Raw genomic sequence first — 15,993 nt, 5'->3', positions numbered from 1 at the left:
TTCTAAATGGGATTCTATGCTTTAGCAAAGGAATGGCATGATCTGATTTACAGTGTTGAAAGACCACTCTGAGTATGAAGTGGTTTCAAAAAGTCAAGAATGGAAGCAAGGAGTAATAGGGTTAAGAACCTGTGACTGTGGTCCACAGGACGATGACAATGGAGCTAGAAGTAAGTAGATAGAAGTATTTTGCAGCTGGATGCTGTGTTTTCAGTACCTAATAGGAAGTGAATGCATTCAGTGAATGAATGAATGAATGAATGAATGAAAATTTCTAGACTGCAGGTCTGGACAGTGTCTTGTTCAACATCTTTTCCCAGTACTTCTCAGTACTTTTCCAAGAACCTACTTAATAACTATTTTTTGAACAAGTAAGTTGGGCAAGAGCATCGTAAAACTGATTCTAGTAAGAACTCTATTTTTTCTTCTGAGACTGAAAAAATGTGGCAGCTCTAATTTATGAAATACCTTCCCCAGGCCAATTGTGCATTCATCAAATTGTATTCACAACAATATGGTGAAGTGGTACTATTATCATCGCTTTTATACAGTTGGCAAATGTGCCTTCAACACATTTAGTCTGTGTTTACTGAGTGCTCGTGTGTCAGGTCTCATGGACAAGAAGTGACAGATCTAGTCTTGAACTTAAGACTGATTCTGAAGCCCATGCTCTTTTACTAAGTTATACTATGTCTAACGAAAATTAGAGAATTGAAAAATCTATAATCTCCCTAAATTTGCTCTGTAATTTATAGATAACAGCAAGTACAAAATGGGAGCTGGCAGGTTGGGCTTAGAGTACACCATGAGCCTATACCCCTGACCTTTTCTCCCCAACTCAGAACACTACCATGCATGACACCAGGATCTCTTGTCATGAGTGGAGACAGGGAGCTGGCCGGGTCCATGTGTCTACATTCCCGCTTGCTGTCCCAAAGTTCCAACTGCCTGCAGCTCCCCAGTGTTATGTCCTGATTGCTAAGTCTGGTCTGGCACAGGGACAGAGGGACTCCGAGGCCGAAGAGTCGAGAATTCTTGCTGGCCGCTTGGGAGGGCCAGATAACACAAGTGAGACACTGGCATGCTAAAAAGAGGGAGTGCTATTTTGAGAATCTGTTCAAGTAATGTTTCACAGTGGAAAAATGGTGGCACTCTGAACAGGATGTGACCTGACAGGAGTTATGTCTCAGGCGTCAGTGCCCTAGGTTTCTATTTTTATTGCTAAAACTTGGAGTTTGAACCTAAAAAGGCTGGCTTCTGATAAATAGGTAAAGATTTGTATGAAATCTGGAAACATTTTTGGAAATTATACAAATCAAGATTGGAGAGTCAATCTATTAAATACATCATACCATATCAACACAAGGAAAACCATGCAGTGATTAAATGACAATATGAGGCTCGATTCACCCACATTTTTCTGTGTAAAGAGATTATCACAAACAGTGCACACTTATGACACCATTTTGTAAAATTTATACATATTTGTTTGTGTATAGAAAAGGTTTGGAAGGAGATATTTTAAAGAGGTAGCTATTGGGCCTTTATATCTATTATTAAATTTTAATAAGAAATATCGTTTACATGTGTGCAACTAGGAAAAAAATGAATCAATTTCTATTTTGGAGGAAAAAGAGGACAAGCAAGTGATTAAGGAAAATCCTGGAGGGTAAAGTTCAGATAAGAAAAGGCCAAAGTCCTTAGCTCATGCTTTGTTTCCAATATTCTCATGAAAGAAAGTGCTCTATTCCTAAAATAATGCCAAAATTGCTTATACTGTGATGATTACATATGAGATCTAGATTATATGTATAGTTTTGGGTTCAAAGGCCATCTAAAAAGTCAATAAAGGAAAAAAGAGGAAATAAAAATTAATCAGCTATCATATCCACAAATTTATACTTAGTTCATGGGAACTAATTAGCATGGAAATCTTTGTCTATTTATGTGAGCTTAATGGAAGTCTACTAAAGGCAGGGGCCCAGTGAGGGGGAGAAAAAAAAAACAACTAAATGCTTCTAGAGTTTGGGCACCTTGACTGTGATAGTTAGTATAAAGGACACATTGCAGAGGGGAAACAAAACTTACCTCACCATGTGCCAGTGTCGAATTCATCTGCCATGTTCAATTTTCTTAGCTCTTCAATTTAGAGGGAGCATTTTTTTCCTCTCAATTCTCCCTGGACTGGATATTCTGCCTAAATGTCAATTCATTTAAACTGCATAATATTTTGAGTAAATATTTAATTGGAAACAGGGTATTTTTCATTAATACTTTGGAACATATATTAATATTGTGCAGTTATAATATGTAACACAAAGTTCTATGTGGCTGGGTTATGGGTTGAATTGTGTATCCCCCAGATTCATATGTTGAAGTCCTGACCCACAGTATCTCAGAATGTGACCTTATATGGAAATAGGGTTGATATGTAGTTAGTTAAGATGAGGTCATACTGATTTAGGGTGGGCTTTTAATCCAATATGAACTGTGTCCTTATAAAGGTGAAATTTGGACACAGAGAGATGCATAGAGAGAAGATGATGTAAAGAGACACAGGGAAAGAGGCCAAGAACAGACTCTTCCCTCACAGTCTTTAGAAGGAGCCAATCCTGACAACATCTTGATTTCCAAGCTTCTAGTCTCCAGAACTGTAAGATAATGCATTTCCATTGCTTCAGCCATCCAGATTAGTGTACTTTGTTACAGGAACTTTAGCAATATATCCTAAGGATATGTGTGTGTTGAATTCTAATAATACACATTTGAGTTTGGTGATCATATTTTCCTTCTTTATAGGAGATGTCACTAAAGCCCTAAATGAAGAGCAGGCCCAAAGTCAGTCAAAGCTGGAAGTCATCCCCATGTTCTCTTACAATATCTGGCTTCCCACAGTAACTGTTCTCAATCCAATCCTTAGAAGCACATTACAGGGGCACCTGGGTGGCTTAGTCAGTTGAGCATCCACCTCTTGATTTTGGCTCAGGTCATGATCCCAGGATTATGGGATTGAGTCCCATGTCAGCTCTGCACTGAGCATGGAGCCTGCTTAAGATTCTCTCTCTCTCTCTCTCTCTCTCTCTCTCTCCCCCTCTGCCTCTCTCCTCCACTCATGCTCCCTCTCACTAAAATAAAATAAATAATTTTTTTTTTTAAAAAAAGACATCACTAATGGTAAACTCATTTATCCCAATCAAACCATTTCCTTAAGGAGATACAGACTTTTCTACCCATTAATAGTAAAAAGAGTACTGGACCAATTATTAAAGGTACAGTGATAAATTTAAAGAAGACTTTGTGCTTGCTTTCTCCAAGAGAAGAAAACCATTATCTAAAATGAAAAGTCTTAAAGATCTGTTAGCAGTAACAGAGCCCCTCCCTACCATCTTGCTTCTATGTCCCTAGTTTTAGTTCTCTGCAAGACACTTATGACATTTTGTGTGTTTGTTTATTTAAGATCTGTCTCTCCCTTCTAGCAAGTGAGCTTCATGAGAGCTGAGACCTTATCCATCTTGTGCCCAACTGAATCCTCAATATCTAGAAATGGTTCCTGGAACACAGCAGTCTTCAGTAAATGTTTATTGAATGCACAAAGGGATGGATATATATTTTTTTAAAGTTTAATCATTTATTTTTGAGAGAGAGAGAAAGCATAAGTGGCAAAAGGGCAGAGAGAGAGAGAGAGAGAGAGAGAGAGAGTCCCAAGCAGGCTCTGCACTGACAGTGTAGAACCCAAGAACCGTGAGATCATGACCTGAGCTGAAACCAAGAGTCCAATGCTTAACTGACTGAGCCACCCAGGCACCCCTGGATAATTTTAATGTAAATTAATACAGAAGTTTGGCAGTTTTATAGGATATTGCACTCAAATTCTGTTGATGTCAATTCTTAATGCTAGTGTATGGATGGAAAGATTTTTTTTTATATGAAATTTATTGACAAATTGGTTTCCATACAACACCCAGTGCTCATCCCAAAAGGTGCCCTCCTCAATACCCATCACCCACCCTCCCCTCCCTCCCACCCCCCATCAACCCTCAGTTTGTTCTCAGTTTTTAAGAGTTTCTTATGCTTTGGCTCTCTCCCACTCTAACCTCTTTTTTTTTTTTTTCCCCTTCCCCTCCCCCATGGGTTTCTGTTAAGTTTCTCAGGATCCACATAAGAGTGAAACCATATGGTATCTGTCTTTCTCTGTATGGCTTATTTCACTTAGCATCACACTCTCCAGTTTGGATGGAAAGATTTTTAACACACTTGAGCACACCACACATTCTACAAGAGGCTGAATAATTTCTTCTTAATTCCAGTATGGAAGGATATAATTGAATGGCTGTTCTGTATAGAAGTAGAAGAATCTTAATATATGATAATGCATTTTGGGCTTGGAAATATGGCACAGTCAACAGAAATGTTTCTACATAAGGCTAGTAAATTAAATTTCCAAGTTTATTCCTAAGCCTAATGACTTATTAGATTTTCTCAGTACCAGCATGGTAGTTAAGATCAGATTCTCAACTGTCTGACTAGACAGTCTAGTCTTAAATCCCAGATTTGCCCCTTCTTAGCTGTGTGACCGTGGACACAAAGTCAAATGAGCTGAATAAGTTATTCAGTATGGAGGTAACAGGATAGCAAAAATATTTTTATGACTTTGAATGACATATTCCTTCATGTCACTCAGGGGACATGATAGGATATTCTTGCTTCACAAAAATGTTTTTACATCATCCTGATATCATGTAGTCCCTACATATAAATGCTTCTAAAAATATCCATAATAAATGTTGGGTTGTTTTTGCCTCTGAAAAAAATTTTCCTAGGGAAACCTAAAAGAAATTCTAATTTGCTGTGACCAAATGTATACAACTAATGGTTTTCCTTGTATTTTAAGGTGCCCTACATATTTTAAAGTACAGCAATATAGTAATTCCATTTGAATAGCCTAAGAAATGCTAATGTCTCTTATGTTGATTATCTAACCTCCTTATATTAGATTCGGTTGATTTCCCTCAACTTAAAAAAACAGTAAATAAATATATACAAAAGATGAGTAATTAAATCAGAAATTACGAATAAGAGTGTTCAAGTAAATGGAGAAACAAATGAGTAGGACTGATTGTTATTAAATGCCTGTGATCTTGTGTTCCAAATTTCCTGGCCATTGGAGCAATACAGAAGGAGGAAGAAGCAAATTAGATGCAATTAGTGTTTCTCAAACTTCCCCTTTTAAGTTCAAGAGGAATTATTCCTGGGATACATAGACTGAAACAATTTGCCAGAAGCAAAAAATTATTTCATGATTTAGCATAAGAATTAATGGAAATACTGTGTTTGTTTTTTTAACATTTATTTATTTTGAGAGAGAAAGAGAGAAAATGGTGGGGCAGAGAGAGAGAGAGAGAGAATCCCAAGCAGGCTCTGTGCTGTCAGCATGGAGACTGATGCAGGCCTCAAACCCACAAATCGTGAATTCATGACCTGAGCTGAAATCAAGAGTCAATGCTTAACCACTGAGCCACCCAGGCACCCCATAAATACTGTGTTCTGTGATTAATACACTGAAATTTATTTTAATGAAAACATAATGATTTTTATTGTCCCTATCTGGGTAGAAGTTGTTCCCCAAAATAAAGTAGTGTGTTGATCCTTAGCTTAACACCATATTCCCACAATATCATACATTTACTCTTACTCCTGGGAAGTAAATATGCGCAGTTTAAAAAACATATGTTTACAAAACCCATTATCTGATGTATTTGTTAAAATCACACAAAATCAGACTTTTTGAAGTAAAAAAAAAAAAATTAATTTTGGTATAACATATATGCAGGGTTATACCCTAATAAATAGTATTTTAAAAATAGGTTATGGGCTGCCTGGGTGGCTCAGTTGGTTAAGTGTCTGACTCTTGATTTTGGCTTGGGTCATGATCTCATGGTTCCTGAGTTAGAGCCCTGCATCTGGCTCTGTGCTGACAGTACAGAGCCTGCTTGGGATTTTCTCTCTCTCCCTCTCCTTCTGCCCTTCCCCTGCTCACACACTCTCTGTCTCTCAAAATAAATAAATAAACATTAAAAAATTATTTAAGAAAATAGGTTTTACCTTATAAAGACTGAAACTCAGTCCTGAATTTGTTCAACCCCTGACTGGCTTAAGGTGATCTGCTCCTAATCTATATTTTAACCAAAGCTAAGAAAAAAATCCTTCCTGGAGAAAATAAAATAATTCAGAGTCTATAATTTTTCATATTAAATATCTGGCATTCAAGTTAAAAGTACCAGACATACCAAGAAATGGGGCCAAGAGGAAAAATAGGCCATAGAAGTAGACCCACAAATGATCCAATGGAGAGGTAGTAACTGCCTTGGACAACAAAAGCACATTTCAAACCCATATGTACAGAAGGAGAAACTTATGAACCAAGCTGATTTGCCCCTGCCTGAGAAGTTCAGAATTTGGAGACACCAGGTATCATAGAAAGCAGAAGGCAACATAGGGTTGAAAATATATGATTAGTTGGAAGTCTTTAAATGGAGCACTTTCATCTCCAGTTCCTCCATCCAGAAAGGTAACTCTTCCATCTAATAGGAGATTATAAGTTTATTATGTGGATAAATTGGATCAGAATGGCTCCAACTTAGGTTGGAGGATAGAGTGAAATGTGAAGCTAAAAACACTAATATTGAGTGAATGTCTGCTCACTGAATGATGGGATACTCAAATCCTTTTTCATTCTACTCTGGGAACCCCAGTCTCCCTCCAGGAATATTGTTCTCAAGAAGATTTTTTGCAGGTGAAAACATTTGGGTTCCCCAGAGAAATAGCCAGCTTCCAACCATACCATCTTAAAATGAAGTCTATAGTCAGCAAATTCTACCAAAAAATGCTTTTAAGTACCTTGCACATTAGTGGAGAGACCAGAATCATCAGACATTTGAAGAAAGTCACAAACATAAGACAGAAGGACAAGTAAATAGGAAAACAAATAAACTAGAGGGGAGCACTTGGAAAGAAAGGAAATTATGCTGGAAATGGAAGAAAACTTATATATTAAATAACTTTAGAGAGGTAGTAGAGGATAATGCACCCATAGAATAAAAGCAAGATATAGTGAAAATGAAACAGGAAAAAAAGATATAACATTTGGCTATTTAAAATGTAATATAGGAGCTCCTGGGTGGCTCAGTCGGTTAAGTGTCTGACTTCAGCTCAGGTCATGATCTCATGGTCTGTGAGTTCGAGCCCTGTGTCGGGCTCTGTGAGGACAGCTCAGAGCCTGGAACCTGCTTCGGATTCTGTGTCTCCCACTCTCTCTGCCCCTCCCCTGCTCATGCTCTTTCTCTCAAGAATAAATAAACATTAAAAGAAAAAAATAAAATATAATATATAAAATAAAATTTAATTGAAGAGTTGGAATACAAAGTTAAAGTATTCCAGAAAGTAGAATAAAATAGCTGAAAAATAGAAGAGGAATAAAAAAACTTACAGGATCAATTCACAGAATCTAATGGTTAGGATCTCTAAAATGAGAGTCCAAGAAAATAGTGTGGAGGAAATTATCAAAGAAATAACAAGAAAAATATCCTATAACTGAAAAGCACAGTCTCTAGGTTTAAAAGGTCCCATAAGCGCTCAACATAATATGTTTAAAAATACTCATGCCAGGGAACACATCAAGAAATCTCAGAATTACCCAGAATTAAAAGGAGGTCCAAAAATATTCCAAAAGGAAAGAAAAGGAGCTACTGTCTGAAGGTCACATGGTGTCTCAAAACTAAATGTGAGAAGGCAAGGGAGAGATGCCTTCCAAATCCAGAAAGAAACTGGTTTTTAACCTTGAATTCACTACCCTGTCAAACTACAAATAAAGTATAAGGATAAAATGAAGATGTTTTACACATACATGGACTAAACATTATTAACCTGTTATAAAGTTATATTGAGAAGTTCTTTGAAGATGTTCCTTAGCAAAATGAGAGGAAGCCTAATATCCTATAAGTGTGGACCCAGCACAGGAGATTGGCAGGCTGGTAATATTAACTGATATTATCTAAAGTTGGGAAACCAAGAAATAGTAGCACTAGAATTTATTTAGACATGTGTCATAAATGTAAAAGAAATAGCTAAAAAATTTGAAGTTGTTGCCTCTCAAGAGCAACTCTGGAAGAAGAGAGAGAGCAGCTTTACTACTGTTTTTCATTATAAACTTTTTAGAACTACTTAAAGCTTAAGTTCTGTACATGAGTGCCTTGATAAAATTTTTAAAATATACTGACTTTAATTATGTGGATTTAAGACTGATTAATACCATCACACTATTTTCCAAAAGTATACTAATATACACTCCCATCAACAGTGATGGAAAGTAGGTGGTTATTTTATATATCATTTTTATTAATAGCATTGAATAAACTTAGCAAAGGCTTTTCTGCACAACAATAATGCTATGAAGATCTAGCACTGACACAGGAGAGAACCTATATCAAGGCATAACTAAGATACTCTTTACATCAGCAGACATTATGGCATAGTAGAAAGAATTTGAACCTGAGTTCAAATTGACAATAAGACATTCATTAGTAGGTTGACTTTAGAAAATGTAAATTCTTCTAGTATCAATTTCTCCATCTACAAAATGGGGCTTCTAACACCCACCTTGACTCATGGTATAGTCTGCCTGAAACAGAAAAGGAAAGAGGGAGAAAGGAGACAGGAAACATACTAGTATTCCAGTAAATTCTATCTCCTGGTCCACTGCCGTCATCAAGAATTGATACAACTGAGTGTCATTCAAATGAGAAACATCAGTCGTCATTGGAGGAGCATTGTCCTCATACAAATGAAGAACATTTCTCAGAATTATTCCAACTATGGGATGAAGAGACAGAGGTAAGTATTTACCAACTCCTATCTGTCATTGATTGAGAGCTGTTCCTAAGTGGCTGTTAAACTTTGAATACTCCCAATGTACCGCTTACATCCTCAAAGCAAGCTGTGGCAACCGGAAAATACTCTTGGGGAAAAATCAGTATCGGTTATCTTATATAGTTGTGACTGGTTGATTATATTATTTTGAGTTCTTCAAACTTAATCCCAATGAAACTGGAACACTTTAAGAAATCTCTAAACAAAGGAAAACAGATATGAATAAAGCCTCCATATTGTGAAAGTTAGACATTATACACTTTAATTTCTTAGATTTAGCTTCAGTTATAAGTTAAAATTTTTATTTTATATTTGGAGAATTTAAATGCTGTGCTGAAACTGTCTTTTCAGAAAGATAAGGAAAAGTTGTTTAGAGACTATTTAAATTCCTATGAGCACAAAACAACCAAGAACCAAGAGCATTTTTGGAGACTATCCAGGCAGAGCAAAGGTCTTTAAAAGTAAACTATACATGCTCTGATTCTTATTGCTGTAGTTAAAAATTCTAATGAATTTTGTCATTCTTTTGGCTGCCCAGCATCTGAACCTCATCCTATGTTTGGGGAATTTTTGACCTTAGGAGTCTTGATAGGATGCTGAAACAATCTCTCAGTATAAGAACTGAAAGTTCCACGGACGCCCGGATGGCTCAGTCAGTTAAGCGACTGACTCTTGATTTTAGCTCAGGTCATGATCTTCCGGTTTACAGGATTGAACCCTGCGTCCCCTGCTTGGGATTCTATCTCTCCCTCTCTCTCTTCCCCTCACCCCTCTCAAAATAAACAAATAAACTTAAAAAAATGATAACCGAAAGTTCCAGATAATCATTTTCTTTGCAGTCACGTACGGGCACATGACCAAGCATGAGCCAATCAGAAGTTCCCTTCCCAGAATGTAAATGAGGATCTAGAGATTTATAGAAGCCGGGATGGCAGATAACTGTCTTGCTGCAACTGAATGCAATGGCTGCAGCAAGATAGATTCTGGGAGCAACAGTGATGCTATGGTAGCTCTTTTCAGTGACATGTGAGATGACATAAAGTTGAGGCATCTAGTAATTGGTAACAGTGGCAGTGATGTCCTCACTTGGACAGACCTTTGATGTGGTTTAGGGCTTAATGACTGGCTGCTTGTCCTCTAGCTTCCTCAGAAATTCTGTAAGCAAGATATTTCAATAAATCCCAGTGAATACTTCAGTGATTAAAGCTTCAAAACTGATTTCGGTTAGCTATAACTAAGAGTTCAAAATTCAGTACCAGGAAGTAGGGTGTTGTCAGTAGCAAATGCTAAAATGTGGAATTGGCAATCTCAGACTTCTGAACTTGTAATAACATACTGCTGCTCAGAACTAAGAAAGCACATCTTTCAAATGCCTATTTCAGGTATGGCCATAGAAAAAATAAACAGGAAGATTATCCTAAGAGGCAGACCCAGAGATTATGAAGGACATGATGAAGGGCATTCCCTGAAAAGAGTGGAAATAGGGTCAGCCTCATTGACTGACAGGAACTTACTCCTCTCCCAGGCGGGAGTCTCACCATTCCTGTATAGTTTGGTTAAGATATGTGTTAAGGGGAAGTGACTGGGAGTTGTTTTCTGCTCTTGCCCTTTCCCAATCAGACTTTATATTATAGTTACTGCTGAACCATGAAGAGCAAACACAGTCATGGATCAAAGGAGACAAATAAGCATTTGTATTAATAGCTTCCGTAAACTTGATGCTTCAATGTCTGCCGTGCATGAATATGCCAGACATAGGCTTTTCTGGACCACCCAGCAATATGCCTGAGTTACCTGACCTTAGCCAACTGCCTCCCTTGTTACCTACACCATCCCCTTCCAGGGGGAGTCCTCCCTGGGGTGTGATTTTAAATAAAAGCCAACCAATCCAGAGTCTATACCCAACCACTTCCCTTATAGGGTTCTCATGTTCTGGGCCACTATATACACATCCTAAACACCCCAGCGCCAGGCACCAGGCAACTAGGGAAAGCCTCTTTGCCCCACTAAATTATTCAAACTAGCCAATCTTAAACCTGTTCACCTGCCTTACACATTTCTTCTTGCACAAATCATAATAAAGCCTCTTACCCACAAGTCCCCCCTCCATCTGCCTCATGACTGACCCTCGTGCTTCTCCATGTAGCCTCCTTGGCATGATGTATACTCTCTGGTACCTGAGAGTGAAATAAATGATCTCTTCAATGGCACTCAGCCCCAGATCTACTGGCTTTACCATGTCTAAATAATAATAGGACGTATTAAAACTACATTATCCAACAATCTTGGACTTGGATGTAATAACTCGATGAGGCTTAAGATTAGTTCCCCTTAGGCAGTATGTGAATAATTTCAATAAAGGCACGGACACCTTTTCCTTCTTTTCTAAGTAAACTCTACATACAATGTGGGGCTTGAACTCATGACTGTGAGATCAAGAGTCACATGCTCTACTGACTGAGCCAGCCAGGCACCCCAAGGTATGAACACCTTTTAAGTGTATGTAGAAACATTGGGCAATCAAAGTGGTGGACTGTAGCAAAAATTGTTGGTTTTCCACTGAACGTCCGTTACTCTCTCTTCAGGCAAAACACTAGTTTTATTCAGGGATTCATCCCTCTCTTCTGTGACTCAAGGGATCATGACCTTTTTCCTCTTCCAGGATTAAAGTCTATTTCGTCTGAGCAGTGCCAGTGGTCCCTTTCCCTTTGCCAGTGAATGATTTAGGCTTGAGCAAGGATTCCAGGCATGGACAATAGGACATGAGTATAGATATTCTGGGGGGAGGGAGGGTTCTAGAAAGTTTCCCCCTTACTGTAAAGAGGACACTGGAAGAAGTGGCCCTCTCTATTGCTGGACATTTGCTGTGCTGAGATGTAGCTGGACCTGCAGTTGTCATTTTACTCTTAGAAAAAGCAAACTTAAGGAGAAGCCATGGCAAGAAGGAGAAACAAAAGACTCACCAGAAAATGAAATCAGAACAATAATGTATCATGGTGGTGGCTCACTCTTCCTTTGGACTTCTTGTTCTGTGACATAGTAAATTTTCTTATCATTTAAACAAGTTTGAGTCAGGGTTTTTTGTTACTTGAAGCCCAGAGTGTCCCTGCTTTTACTAAGAGTTATTGATATGAAGCAAAGTGTTCCAATAGATAACAAGAGACTCCCAAGGGTCCAAGAGACTCTAAAACTTGTAAATGTGACCTCTCAACACATGACTTGCTATAATTTGATTGCTTATATAAAGCATGATTGTTAAAGGAAATTTTATTTGTTCACATATATCATAAAATGTTTATTATAGGAAATTCTGTTTGCTCACTTAAGCTGCATATGAACTCACTGGCCTTTTGGTGATTAATCCTCCATTACAAATCCTGGTTGAATGTGCTTATCAAAGAGAATCTTCACTAGCTTCCACAGCTGTCCGGAATAAAGCTATCTCTGATAGCAGATCCAAACATTGTACAAAGCTTTGTTCTTGCACAATTTGCAAATTTCTCATATTTGAACCACATCGACTTCTTTGACACCAATGGCTGACTCATCAGGTCACCATTGAAACATTCGTGTGCTGCTCTCTATATGTGGATTTCTGATCCTGGGGCCCACTGATAAAAACCTACTTGCTCCAGATTCTTCTTCTATGCTTAGTCTTTTATTTAACTAGTTCATGGCCTAGGTAAGTCAGGGCTACTCCTGACAATCCCTGAGGCAGTCTGTTTCACACATTTATGGGATGCCTCACTGTTCTCCCCTGACAAAGTACACACAATCCCTACCTGCAGCCCCCTTTATCTCTAGTATCTACCCACTGCTCTTAAAATCCATCCAGGCTTAAATTACAGAGACAGCCATCCATCAAATTCAAAATAATTTTTCACCATATTGCAAAGGCAAACACATAGGGTATCCTCAGCTTTGATTTGGGGGATAGCAAACTTGAAGAAAGAAGGTTCATTTTAGTTGTTAAAAATGTTTTCATTAACTTTCATAAATCCATGAAAAAGGAGTAAAGCCTATTTTATATTAATAGCTTCATTATCAGAATCTGTAGCATCAAAATACAAAATCAAATTTCACCTAGATTATATGAGTTGGATAAAAATATATAAACCAAAATATCTAAAGATAAATTTAAATTGTGGTTATATGAAGGTGTACATCATTCCAACTCTTGGAGGACAGGTATCAATGATGTTTGTTAATAAAGGAACACTATCCATGTAAGTGTGAGAATATTTAGCATCCATTTTATATTATAAAGTCTAGAGATTAAAGAAAAGATTTCAGGCGCTGTCCTTTACAAATCAGGAGCTGAAGGGGTGCCTGGGTGGCTCAGTCAGTTAAGTGGCCAACTTCACCTGGGGTCATGATCTCGGGGTTTGTGAGTTCAAGCCCCTCATTTGACTGTCAGCCATGGCCTGCTTCAGATCCTCGGTCCCCTTCTTTCTCTGCTCCTCCCCCACTTGTTCTCTCCCTCTCTCTGTCTCCCTCTCTCGCTCAAAATAAATAAATAAATAAATAAATAAATAAATAAACCTCAGGAGCTGAAAAGCAATGAAAAAGAATAAATTCCTCTTACATCCAGCAACACTGATGCACTTCATAAATATTATATTGAGGAAAATGAAAGCAAATGCAAAAGAGTACACACTGTATGATTCCATTTACATGATGTTCAAGAAGGTGGGCAGATCTTGGGAAAGGAAGTGAGAGAAATTTATGAGATGCTGGAAGCATTCTTAATCTTAATCTAGAAGATGGCTAAGTGGGTGTATGCATCAATCTATGCAGGTAAAATATAATTAGTGCTGCCACATTAATGCACTTTACATGCTTTACAAATATATGTGTGCCAAATCAACCAATAAATTACTCATCAGTCAGCCTTTAGGTAAGTTTTGATTAAATATTAATAGAACTTATAAATCTATAATTAAATATCAATAGAAATGAAGCTTCATGACAGAGAAAGCCATGTCTGTTTCACTTAGCACTGGATACCTTCTCACTGGAGAATTTAACTGAGCCTTTCAGCCAGCTGACAGTGATAAGATGAAGGATAGGATACCAGGGGCGCCTGGGTGGCGCAGTCGGTTAAGCGTCCGACTTCAGCCAGGTCACGATCTCGCGGTCCGTGAGTTCGAGCCCCGCGTCAGGCTCTGGGCTGATGGCTCAGAGCCTGGAGCCTGTTTCCGATTCTGTGTCTCCCTCTCTCTCTGCCCCTCCCCCGTTCATGCTCTGTCTCTCTCTGTCCCAAAAATAAATAAACGTTGAAAAAAAAAAAAAATTTAAAAAAATAAATAAATAAAAAAAAAAAAAAAAAAAAAAAGGATGGGATACCATATACCCAGAAATGAAGGAGCATGAATGGAGCCTAACAAGTATCTCTACCCTGTCCTTCGGTGATGGTAGGGAGTAACACCTTGTTTGAAATAGGACACATTTCACACAATATATAGAGGTTTTAGTCTTTGAGCAACTGGAATGAGCATGTCTTCATAAGGACCTACTTGTAAAAATGGCCTTTGGTCAGCCCACTTTGGGTAAAAGGCAGAACCCAGGTTTCTGCCCAAGAGAAAGCTACTTTGTAGAACAGTACAAAACACAGTTGGAGCTGACTGGGGACTTCTGGGGGAGAATTGTCAAGATGAACCCCTCAAGCTGGCATTGGGTGTAAGAGGGACTATGGAGAGAAGTAAAATGTTGATGAGATTTTAGTAAGTTGTTGACTGAATGATCTGTATAGTAAAACCTCTTCACCATTTCCTCTTTGCAATCTCTGGTAAAATTTATGTTTTTTACTAATTTATAGAACATATTTCTTTGTAGGAGAAAGAGCATAAATGCTGGATCCTACCTTTAAGGTTAACACTGATTGAAACTGTTTTAGTCCATTTGGGTTGCTATAACAGAATACCATAAATTGGGTGGCTTACAAACAACAGAAATTTATTTCTCACAGTTCAGGAAGCTGGGAAGTCCAAGATCAAGGCACCAGCACATTCAGTGTCTGGTGAAAGCCTGCTTCCTGGTTCATGGGAGGCCATTTCTTGTTGTGTCTTCATAAGGCTGCAGGGGCAAGGGAGCTCTCTGAATCTCTTTTATAAGGCACCAATCCCATTCCTGAGTGCTCCACCCTCTGACCTAATTACCTTTCAAAGACCCGCCTCCAAATACCATCACACTGGGGATTAGGTTTCAACATATGATTTTTCGGAGGACACAAACATTCAGTCTATAACAGAAGCCCAGACTACACGTGGAGATGGCCAATATCGTTAGCTTTCATTTAGTCACTCTGGGTCTGCCATGTTCTTAATCCCTGAGGGATGAAAGGCACCAGGAGGACACAAAGAAAAAGGGAAAATCTGCAAATCAAACAGGGTAGGCTTCTGGAAGCTCTTGGCCAGCCAGCTGGGCCCTGTTGGCCTGGACTGAAGGTGGCCAAAGTAGTCTAGGAAGGTCTCCTATGTCGTGGAAATACAGATGGGTATGTATGAACCTGCCAAGCAGGAAGTAAGAAACAGGGTTTCTTCCCAGAGTTTCTTTCTTCTTCATTACTGATGGGATCTTGAGAATAAACCATAGCTTTCAAGTCAGTCTTTCTAAATCCTCGTTCCTCCCTGTATTTATTTGCTAGTCTCTATTCTTTAACAAGTCTTTTTTTTTTTTCTTTTCTTTTTGTCCAATTGTTCCAGTCGGGTCTTAGCTGGGCTAATTCAAAGAGGAGGTCATGTTTCAAAGTTGATCCAGAAAGATGACAAGGCAAGATCACCTCCTTGTGGCTGAGTGGCAGGATAACAAGAAATGTTAGCTCCTGGATCTACCCTAGGGGAGAAACGCCAGGAAATGATTTGTGGGAAGTGTAAGCTTTGGTGTTCTACTATCATTAAGGTAGATGGCAGTTTCCTTAGATCCTTAGATCATTTCTTTAGTGCCACATAAAGTCTGAAGTGCAGAAAAAATATATAGTTTTTAAAGTCATGAGTATATTTTAGCATGAAGACTATTATATGCAATTATTTTATTTTGCCACTAAAGCCATCAGATATATATTACAAG

At 38.2% G+C, this 15,993-nt stretch overlaps 1 protein-coding gene across 1 annotated transcript in view; it reads right to left on the bottom strand.

The window, feature by feature from the left end:
- The window catches only part of MYBPC1 (myosin binding protein C1), a 146,968-nt gene extending 135,804 nt beyond the window's left edge, over positions 1-11,164 (bottom strand). The window contains exons 1-2 of the mRNA XM_047066402.1: positions 11,017-11,164; positions 851-1,045 (exon numbers count right to left, since the gene is read on the bottom strand). Of these exons, the coding sequence (XP_046922358.1) occupies positions 851-1,045; positions 11,017-11,164 (343 nt within the window). The remainder of the gene's footprint in view (positions 1-850; positions 1,046-11,016) is intronic.
- Positions 11,165-15,993: the final 4,829 nt, after the last annotated feature.

This window comes from Lynx rufus, unplaced genomic scaffold (assembly GCF_022079265.1).
Source record: "Lynx rufus isolate CCGP_SWC_20201006 ecotype Redwood Valley unplaced genomic scaffold, mLynRuf1.p SCAF_7, whole genome shotgun sequence".
Taxonomy (NCBI): Eukaryota; Metazoa; Chordata; class Mammalia; order Carnivora; family Felidae; genus Lynx; species Lynx rufus.
Note: the sequence above shows the minus strand (reverse complement) of the source record. Positions and strands in the feature narration are given on the sequence as shown.